This window comes from Anopheles coluzzii, chromosome 3, assembly GCF_943734685.1.
Source record: "Anopheles coluzzii chromosome 3, AcolN3, whole genome shotgun sequence".
In the NCBI taxonomy this organism is placed as follows: Eukaryota; Metazoa; Arthropoda; class Insecta; order Diptera; family Culicidae; genus Anopheles; species Anopheles coluzzii.
This window is the reverse complement of record NC_064671.1, coordinates 30,708,919-30,719,446: the sequence shown is the minus strand read 5'-3', so window position 1 is coordinate 30,719,446 and position 10,528 is coordinate 30,708,919. Positions and strand designations below refer to the sequence as shown.

The 10,528-nt window shown below is 45.2% G+C and overlaps 1 protein-coding gene across 8 annotated transcripts in view; it reads right to left on the bottom strand.

Annotated features, from left to right (window-relative positions):
* The window catches only part of LOC120958625 (P protein-like), a 60,994-nt gene that overhangs the window by 2,787 nt on the left and 47,679 nt on the right, over positions 1 to 10,528 (bottom strand). For 4 of the 8 annotated variants that reach the window (XM_040381557.2, XM_040381558.2, XM_049608716.1 and 1 more), the window contains 9 exons: positions 6,901 to 7,004; positions 2,389 to 2,751; positions 2,129 to 2,313; positions 1,318 to 2,052; positions 924 to 1,253; positions 707 to 864; positions 440 to 629; positions 220 to 367; positions 62 to 155 (listed from right to left, as the gene is read on the bottom strand). In XM_040381557.2, coding sequence (XP_040237491.1) covers positions 62 to 155; positions 220 to 367; positions 440 to 629; positions 707 to 864; positions 924 to 1,253; positions 1,318 to 2,052; positions 2,129 to 2,313; positions 2,389 to 2,751; positions 6,901 to 7,004 — 2,307 coding nt within the window. Of the gene's footprint in view, positions 1 to 61; positions 156 to 219; positions 368 to 439; positions 630 to 706; positions 865 to 923; positions 1,254 to 1,317; positions 2,053 to 2,128; positions 2,314 to 2,388; positions 2,752 to 6,900; positions 7,419 to 7,699; positions 7,824 to 10,528 lie in introns of all 8 variants that reach the window. The other 4 variants (XM_040381562.2, XM_040381560.2, XM_040381556.2 and 1 more) reach the window with 2 other exon arrangements.

The following is a 10,528-nucleotide window of genomic DNA, read 5'->3' as shown; positions in this document are numbered from 1 at the left end:
GTAAAAGAAGACGAAGACGTTAGTACAACTTGATTGGAGTTGAAGGTGTACCTGAACTTACTTGAAATATTCTATAAAGGTAAACCTATAGCCGTGCTGCTCAGCAACACCAGCACAAACGACGTTGGCGGAGGCTCCAATCAGGGTGCCGTTACCTGAAAGATAAGAAAAACAATTAGCTCCAAGATCTTTGACTTATTCTCCCATGTCACAACAAACCTCCTAAGCATGCTCCTAACGCCAGCGCCCATACCAGTGGCTGCAGTGGCAGGTCTAGCGCCTCGTTCTCGGCAAGACCGATGGCAATCTTCACCATCATCGTGGTGAGCGGAATATTGTCAACAAATGCGGATGCGAATGCAGATACCTAAAACAAGAAGCAAAATGATCGCATTAGTAAAAGAAGATCCTAAAGATCCTAAAGATCAAAGTAACATACCCATAGGATGATGAGAATGGCCACAGCAAGCCGAGATTCTTCCGACACGGAGAGGATCACATTTTCCGTCTGCTTGCCGATCCAATCGATCAGCCCCAGCTCGGAAAGTGCTTCCATCAGGATAAACAGGGCGGCAAAGAAGAGCAGCGTGGACCACTCCACGCGCGAAATTACCGACTCAATGTCTTCCCTGTTTGTAAAGAGTTGCAAAAAGATCTTGAAGTGTAAGTGTTGTTCTAGTTAGATTGCGACCCCAAGAAAACTTACCGATCTGCCAGAATGAGCAGCAAAAGTGCACCGAGCAGAGCAGTCCAGCCCAGGGACAGCTTTTGAATGTCCGGTGCCGAGTGGAGGAAGAAGAAGGTGATGACAAACGCAAGCGTAATGGCAGACTTAACCAACAATGTCTTGCTTCGGATGGGGTACTGGAAGGAAAGACTTCGTTAGCCTATATGCCAATAAATTCCAAATCCCAACGACGTACCTTTCGCTTCATCTCTTCCAGCGTTGCCTTGTAGCTCTCGGCCGGTACCGAACCGGTGACGAGCTTCTTCTTGAGCGAGCGCGACAGCCGGTTCACCTTCTTCAGCAGCGTTTCGCGCACCAGATCCTCGTCCTTCGAGTAGGACGACAGTGAAGCGGCCGCCCGCTGCCAGACGGCAATCTCGTGCCGGATCTCCTGCACGTCCTGCGGTTCGCTGAAGCGCAGATCGTTGATGTTCTTAAACTTCATGCGCAGCTGGAAGTAGGTCGTGATCATGACGAAGAAGATCGGTATGGCCATGTGCAGTGTGAAGGTAGCAAAGTTGACACCCTACAATACGACGAGCGGTTAGAAGGAGCTGCACCAGAAGTAAAACAATCTTCAAGCTGCTTACATTTTTCGCAATGTGACTGTTCGAGGCGATGATCACATTCGGCGGATCACCGACGGGAGTTAGTGTACCGCCCACGTTCGAGTAGATCACCATCGACATCAACACCGGCACCGGGTTCAGCTCCATCACCTCGCACAATCGTATCGTGACCGGTGTCATCAACAGCACGGTCGTCACGTTATCCAGGAACGAAGACATGACGGCGGTAAAGACGCAAAGACAGTTAATCAGTGGCCACACCTTGCCGTTCGTCACCTGGTACGCGTACACCGCCAGATAGTCGAAGATACCGGTCTCGGACAGGATTGCAACGAGGATCATCATGCCGAACAGGAGCAGCAGCGTCTCGACGTCGATCCACGAGATCAGCTTCGGCATGCTGGGCCGTTCGTTCATCGCCGCGAGCACACCGATTGCCAGCGTTGACGCGATGATGGCCGCAAACGTGCGGTGCACTATCTCCCAGATGATCAGCACGTACAGGCCGAGCAGTACGATCGCGGCATAGATCACGCCCGTTTCTGTGTCCATCGGCGTTGGGTCGTACGTGAACTTGGTCGGGAAGTCTGCCTCCAGGTTGGTGGTTAGGCGCATCCGTACGACGGCCTTTCCGCTCGTCACCTTCTGGTGGTTGATCGGACCAATGTCGAACACGTGCTTGCGGGTCATCTCGTCCATCTGGTCGATTGCGTCGAGCGAGCTCGGTATCGGAACCAGCCAGACGTTCGTTATGTTCTGCGGGGTTGATAGATACCGATGAGTTAGGTCTCATGAATTGAAGATAAAGGGTTTTGCACGCGAGCTGACTTACCTCCGTGTACTTGGCATCATACTCGGACAAGAAGCTCGTGTTGGAGTTATTGCTAGGTAGGTACAGCAGCTGCAGGATCACTGACAAGTACGTGCTCGTGTTGTTGTGATGCTGATCGCTTAGAAAGGCACCTTTAAGATTGATCCCGATTCGCGGACCTAGGGATGGTTCCGGCAATATGTACGCTAAGGTGTGAGATAAGAATAAAGAGGCCGTTAGATGTCTTACATTCCCCGAGAAAGCACCACCATCCCACTTACTCCTGTAAGCTCCTTCCGGTACGGATAGCTGCCGCGGCGTAAGTTCCTTCTCGTGCTTCGACATGAGAAAGCCGGTAAAGATCAGCCACACGACGAGCAGGGTGCCGATCTTAATGTACCCGAACAGCTTCCCGTGCTCGTGGTGACCGCCCATCGTCGTCTCGTGACCATCGTCACCCTCGCCGTCGGTCGTCATGTTCTGGCCATTCTTCTCGCTCTGCTCCGCCACCACCGTCGTCGTTTTGCCATCCTCGACCGAGCTGTCCGGGTTGGTGACCTTGATTGTGATGAACTCCTTGCTGTGGCTATCGTCGCCATCGTCCGCGGAGACGTCCTCGTTCGGGAGCGGATCCTCGTCGGGACCTGGAGAATGGGGTAAGAAATTTATCTTAATATTATGTGTGCTTTAAATAAACAGTGTAAATACTGTTCTCCAACACGAGCCAATGTTCGGTTCCTTGGCTTGATGATGTCTTTATTCAGATGGAGGCAACCCTCATGAATCATGATTGCATATACTAAGTAAAAACAAACAACCACGATCAGCCGCCGGCCACCGTGGTTATCAAACTATGTAACAGCGGGCGATGGGGTGATGACTTCATAAAAGCGAGACATTTATCTTGTACAAGTCGAGTATTTCTTCTTTGCTGCAACCGTTAGACACATTTCATTGGATGGAACAATTTTTAACAACCGATCTACAAGCTAAAAATATGCTTCAGACAAACGCGGTTTATCATTACACACGGTCGGACGTACAAGGTACGAGGGAGGGGGGAGTGAGAATGTACAAAAATAAACCCGAGAGCCGACCTTCCTTCGGACCGGCGTTTTTTTTTGTTGGCCCACTGATTATTGACAATGACCGTGGTCAGAAGCAAATGGATATGGCAAGCGGTTGACGCCTGTTTTGCCGATCGATTAGATAAAATAACCCTTTTCTGTCTGGGAAAGGGTATGTTTTTGTATCATAAAATCGTTGAAAAGGCAAACGAGATATGGATTTTTAATTGGATTCGTTTAGCGCATTGATTCGATATCGATAGGTTGATTCAATAGCTGTCGGCCAAATACGTCGAACGGCTCGATACGGTTTGCGTTAATTGATCAAGGGTCGAAGTTTAGAGCGGGGCGTGCTAAGAATAACGCATTATTAGGCTTTCTCGTTTGCTGTGACGTACGCCACAGTTGGCCCTTTATGATTGAGAATTTTGTAGAGCCAAAAGGAGTGGTTAAATTTGGATATCCAATTTTTACGTAAAGAATGATCATGCGTCTCCATTGACAAGGAATGAAGGAAAAAATCAGTGAAAGCTAGCTTTTCATGCTCTAAACTAACTCTAAGGAATCAAAATTATATTTTTTAGATTATTCAAATTGTAGGAAAATTTGGCCATGAAAACCTTTTAGTTTAAAGTAAAGCCCTTATAATTAATTTTAAGAAAAAAGTTCTTTTTTTAAAATTGATAAATTAAATATTAAACAATATGAAACATTTATTTTGAACCAATGTTTTGTATAATTTTAAAACCAAATTAAAACACTATTTGAAGTCCCATCAAATGCTGTTGCTACTACAAAATATTATTTGCATCATTATTGTTTTGTAATCGAACAGTGTAAGCTAGATACACGCTGGCCTTTTTCCTTTTTATTTATTACACAATTCATCACATTAACAGTCAAATGCAGAAATCATGCGTTGTTGTTTGCACCTCCGCTGCATCCTCATTCAACATCAAACACACCAACAACCATATGTATTCACGTGCGCCCCAAAACCGACAACGAATCGTCCAACAGCCGTCCACCGTACGCATGTGTTCGTCGTTCGACCAATCAACAGCATCCCGCAACACACGAATAGTGAGGGGGACAGAGGATAGTGCGAAGCACCGAAAAGGGATGTTACGAAATGGGAGGAAGTGGCAGCAGAAGCATGCCGCTTCCAGCACTCGCTCTCTCGCTCTTTCTCTCTGAAACGCCAGCGCAGTAAATGCGATAATGAGCGGAAATGTTTCATGCTTGAAAATTTACATAGAATAATTGAAAACAATCGGCTCCATCGGTGATGCTTGGCGGTGGATCGATTCGGTGGGGGGTAGGTGAAGCGGGGGAAGGGATGGACCGTCGCTTTGACTGCATGCGGGTCACTGTCACACGTTGGCCATGCCCGGTGCTGCAGGCCCGGTGTAATAGAGTACCAGGGACGGAGGCATTTCAGCACGAACGTGCTGCGTGAACCCCCCCCCCCCCCCGGGGGGAGGAAAGATTGCACAATTCGGTGGGACGTCAAACAGCTGACGGAACTCGAGCCAACATCGGGAGTGTTTATGGTGGAAAAATTGCATCCACAGGATTGATAAGAGATCTTTCTGGAGCATGGAACGCGTTGCAATTGTACGAAACGGTTCAACACAAACAGGGACAGCGACGGTAGAACATTGTCGCGGTACGTCAAGAAGTGTCACCGATGAAAGAGCTTCCGTTGCTGTACAAATAAGCGCTTTGATTTATGATACCAGCACACAATTGTCCAGCATTGCTTTGCAAATCAAAAACAGCTCGTGGTCATGATTTTTTTATGCTAATTAATTTCCGTCCAACCCAAATCACTGTGCAAAGCACCACAAAAAGAACCGTAAAACAAATGGGTACATCCCAGTACCCATCCTGGCAAACGGGACGGGACGGAGCATCACCTTTTGCTGTTGATTTATGGCGACACTCAATTTAAGTATGACACGATGTTTCTTGCCGTACTGCTCCTTTCCGTCTTACGGGTCGTATGGGTACGATGGATGAGCATCGTAAGGACTTACAGCAGCGGCTTCAATGCGCACCCAATTTCCAATTCCAAGGGCTGCGAGGGATGTGCCGCTTGTGTGTTTTATCAATTGCCACCGTCATGCTACAATGTGTGTTTTAGTATGCATAACGACCGGGTTAGCATTGACACTAATCAGCGAAAAACGTGACCGAACTATCGAGATATCCGAGCCTCGGGCCGGTTCGTGTATTGGGTTCTTGCAAGCAGATGTCGCGGGACAGGCGTAATCTGCATGCACGGTCTAAAGCGGACAGGGTGAAATGATGACAAATGGAGATGGCGATGTTTTTGTGCATAATAATCATAATCTCGTCATCGATTTAACACACTAGCATATTTTTGTCCCCGTTTTTAATATTAATATCACGCATTTTATGCACAGAACAATTCTTTTTTCATTGAATTTGTACATAAGGTAGACAACTCAATGGGAGTCGATAATGACTAGATCAAAATAATCAAAGTGCACCTTGAAGTTTGCGGATGGTTTTTAAAAATTTTAGGATTGTTTCCAGCTCTTTGAACAGTATCTTTAATTCTGCCAGAGGGCGCTGTCTTGCCCCTTAAAGTATACTATTGAAGATACTTGGCTGACGTACTACTCCGTAACAAATTTTGAAGCATTTTTGACTGTATTTGTTTACTAAAACCATATGTTTTATGCAATAAACGATAGTCAATTGAAAATCCCAATCAATCAACACCATTTTTTTTGTAAAATTCATTGTTTTTAGTCATTCCTTGATATTTTCACGGTTAGTTAGAAATGAATAAATGAAGGATCAGTTTAATTAGGCTTAAAATGATATTTATCTAATTACGAAAGCTATTGCTTATCGTGTAGTCTTCTGAACAAACAAAATTCTAGTCAGTTAATAAATATAACTAAACTAAATCAATTTGAAGACAAGATATTTTCATAATTTTAATTATCTTGAAAGCAGGATGTATTGATTTGACATATGTAACATAAAATGTAACACAAGTTGCCTTTTTCGTAAAATGTTAAAGACTTGGGAAAAGAAAAATAAGCTTACATTCAGCTCAAATTCTGCGCAAAATAACAACAGCTGAAGTCCCCAATTTTGCTTGTTAATTTACAGCTATTTTATCAGTATTTTTACGAAAATATTATTCAATACTCAATACCTGATTTACTCATCAAAATTATTATACGTAGATGTCTTTGGACCGTTTCAAACGCGTCACTGCAAATTCTAGTGGATCATGTATCCATTTGACTAGACTTAAAGTTCAACATTGATACAGTTTCGTTCCCTCTAAATTGAATTTAATAGAGTTTTCCTCCCAGTCTAGCTGCTAATGCATTCGATGCGATTCAATGTGTTAATTTTAGCCTTTAGAAACAGAGAGACATACCGAGAAACGAGCACAAAACCCACCGCCCCACGGTAGCAGTGGTGGTCACAATAGCAAAGCAAGAATGCTCTTTGGTAAGAAATTCCACCAATCGGTGAGTGGAATATTTTTAAATTTTATTTCAACTCAAAAGAGAAAAAAATGAAAGAAAAAACAATAACACGCGCCACTGCTCTCGGGTCACTGTCACGGACTAGCATATGACTAAGGGAGAACATAGTGGACGCGCTTATTGTTGGAAAGAACTTTTATGCCTTTAATACATGGGTAATAAAATCCACAAACTGTACATTACTCACCGTGTAATCGTTCGTGCTCCTGCCGGAAGGAGGCCAAGCTCGGATCCTGCCGGATGGCGGCCGGAAGCGTGCGCCATATCTCCAGCGATGCCTCCGTCACCTGGCTGAGAGAAATGATAGAATAGTTAGGCCGGATCGTTTGCACCGTTACGGACGGGCGGGGGGGCTGATTCAGCCGGTCCAGCTCATCCGCCGCCTCCTCCTCGTTGAGCTTAAGTATCTTGAACACGACATTTTTGCCCCTCGGTTTGGACATGCCCACAACTGTTCGGTTGGTGGGAGTGTTTCGGTGTAGAGTAGTGTACTGGTAGTAGTGTTGTTGTTAGCGGTGCGTTGGATTATAGTGCCGGGTTTGTGCAGGAAGGAAGCGTGTTTTTCTTGTGGGTACAAATGTTAAGAGAACGTCTTTCTATCGATTAGTGTATCATGCAGTTAGAGAGTGGTGTAAAATCTGTCCATAATGTTTCACTAAAGCATGCAACTTGTTAGGATCACTTCTTGGTCTTCACTAATCATCACTGTTAGAAGGGAAATGGGGAAAAAGATGTTAAAATCAACCCATCCACACACCCTCAGGCATCTTGCGGTGTTAGTAGCCGTGCACTTAATTCATCTTTAAAGCAGATAACGTGGATGGAAAACCCACTCCAACCCGTTCAAATGAGGCGAATCGATCGTGCGGGTTAGTAGCAACTGGAAGGTGAACGCGATCGTTCGCGTCGTTGATCAACGCCTTCCATCGGGTTTATCGTAAGCTGCCCAAATGCCTCTCCGGGGCTGATTGATTCACTCTCTTCACCTCTGCGGGTCCATCGCGCTGGATGGCGTGCGTCAATCGCTAATGGGAAAATGATGTACTGCCCTGGCCTGCACGGGGGTCCCGCCGAGTGGAAAATTGACCTTGAACGTTACTCGGTTTGGAGCTGCGAGAGAATACGGTAGAATGCGGCGTAACTTAAGAGCGGTACATTTGGGCGGCACTTTATGTATAGGGGGAGGGTTTTTTTTTTTGTTCAGGCAAACCGAACACGGCCAAGGGACAGCAAACAGAACCTAGCCGCAATGTAGAACATTCGATAAGGTGTTTTTTTTTCTCTCTCTTTTAAAATTTTTACAAATTCACAACTCGAATGACTGTCGGTACTGTCAAACCGGTGCCGCTGAGTGAGATATTTGTCCACTAATTTATGTCCTTACTCTCTCTCTCCCCTGCACACAAACATAGCTGACCCTGTCTCTCTTTGCTCTAGCAACGACACAATTCACCACACTGTTGCTGTGTGCAACGCTTAGCCACACCGACGAAAACCACACACGTCCGCAAAAAAAAGATGTTTTCCGTTAAATTGGTCCGTTTTTTCATTGTCAAAAGCCCCTCGTTTTCCCATTCTCTCTTCAATGTCTGAGTTCGAATCGTTTCTCTTTCACTCGTGCGCTACTCAATTGCTCTCAATCTCCACCGAAAAATTGTAGTGGCGCTTTTCACCCACCAAAGTTGAACAGCGGCACACGGGCAAACGTCAAGCGCCACTGTCTTTGTTGGGTGGTCGATCGACCGATCGACTGCTTTATTGACCACTTTTTATTGAATTCGCGTATCCGCAAGCGAAAAAAGAAGCAAAAAGTAATACTAACTGCAGTCAAATAGTCTGATTGTACGATCAACAGTCAACTGGCACCATCATCGGGTGGCCTTGACATTTTTTTTTCGCGCCCTTCATCGAGCTGGATGGTCATTCTTTGACCGTGTGTGTGTACCGGAGGGCGTAGTGGGAGTGTGTTGTCGCGTGTGTGGTATGAATAACAAAAAAAGGGTTGTGTGGAGAAGCAGCCCTGTGAGATGAATGTACAATTAATGAGTCACACGCGTGGTGGTGGTTCAATCAATCGCGGCTCTGTTGTGGTTGATTAAATAAAAAAAATCATTTATAGCACGTGATTTTATGATTTACTAATTTTAATTAAAATTGTTGATTCCCTTTTTTCGCTGCGAAAACATTCCAACTGTTCAACCAATACGTTTACGCGTTTCGCCTAGACAACCTCGTCAGCCTTCTTTCTCCTTCTTCGGTTACCGTTTAATGGACGTTTGTCGCTCACTACAGCGCACGACCAAGTGACCGACATCGGAGCGTCGCTGATGCGAAAAGTCGTTCAAACAGAGGTCCAATGACCGCACCGGTCTAAAGATCGCTCGGAAAACGATGCGCGTCTGAGGAATGCGGACGTATCGCGGTTGATAAGTTTTCCGCAAAACCTTGCAGCATTTTGGAACGATCGATCGGTCCTTGAGAAAAGTGCAACAGTTTTTATTTGGTGAAGGCGTGATACTGGCAGTGGGGCTTTATCATTTGCAAAAAAATTAAGGTATTTATTGAGATTTGGAAGTTCCTGATTTGTTGAAGCACAAAATAGAACGTTTCAATTTCCCAGCCCTTTTCGCTTGCATGCTTCTCATACTCCCTCACACAGCCCTATGATCTATTTATTTTTTCCTCCTAAATTTGTTTCCCCTGTTCACTGTCCCTTGCAAATTCGTACATCAAAGCTGGCGCGCATCAAAGCACACGTGTGCTTTTGATCATACAGTTTCAGTCTGCTGTCGGTGACACATCTTCATCATACACAGGAGAGCTTTGGATGTTTCACAAGTTAAAGCCCAGGCTTGTCGTTACGAAGCAATTGGAACTGTGAGCTGTCGCTGTGCGGAGTCACGTAGGAACAAATATTTGAGCAGTATATGTTTGCGAAGCATAATTTTCACCGCAAATAGACGTGTTTCGTACGTCAGGATAGGAATCTGGCTATGAGGTAGCATTGAACCAGATTTTGACGGTTGTTTTTGAAGTATTGATAGCATTAATTTTTAACTGTTGATAGCTTTCATCTTTCAATTTTGAGAAGAGCAATCATTATTCCCTATTTCTTAGGTCTTCATTACTGTTACTTCTATTATTAAAATTATAATAATATCTCCCATGAATACTGTAACGACAAAACCATGTTGAGCTCTTACTTCCCATGATTTTACCTTCCAAAAAAGGGCTCACATAAACCGATTTAGCTAATAAACATCCGTTTTGAGTTTTTCCCCTGTGGAATCCTTTCCCACAAGAAAAAAAATCCCTCATCATCGTATCATTCTTCCAGCAACGAGGATGCCCCAATTGGTATCCTTTACCCTTCTCAAATCACCCGTGGGGTATTGTGAGATTCACACACTGTAGCAACAAGAGAGAAAGGATTCCACGACTGGGATTTTTATTTCACCTTTCGTTGCTTTGGCCCTTTACCCGGTTAATTTGGGACGGACGGTAACAGTTGTCCTTTTTTTTGAGGCCCGAGTCCGAGTTAGGATTACCCCTTAAAGGTTACGCGTGGCCCCCTACCTCAAGAGCACTTACGGCACTGACCAGACGAGCGGGATGATTCAGAGCGGCAAGAAATAGAAAAGAATCATCCGGTTCAAGTGGGACACAATGGGAGGAGTGCAAAAGCGCGCGCATCTTTTCCAGCGAAAGTGCGATAAGACGGCGTGTGGGTCGGTAAACAACGGGTTGTTGTAGCTTTTACAGCACTAGAATGTACCGGTTAGTGCTCTTCTGTGTCACACACTTGTTGAGGCCAA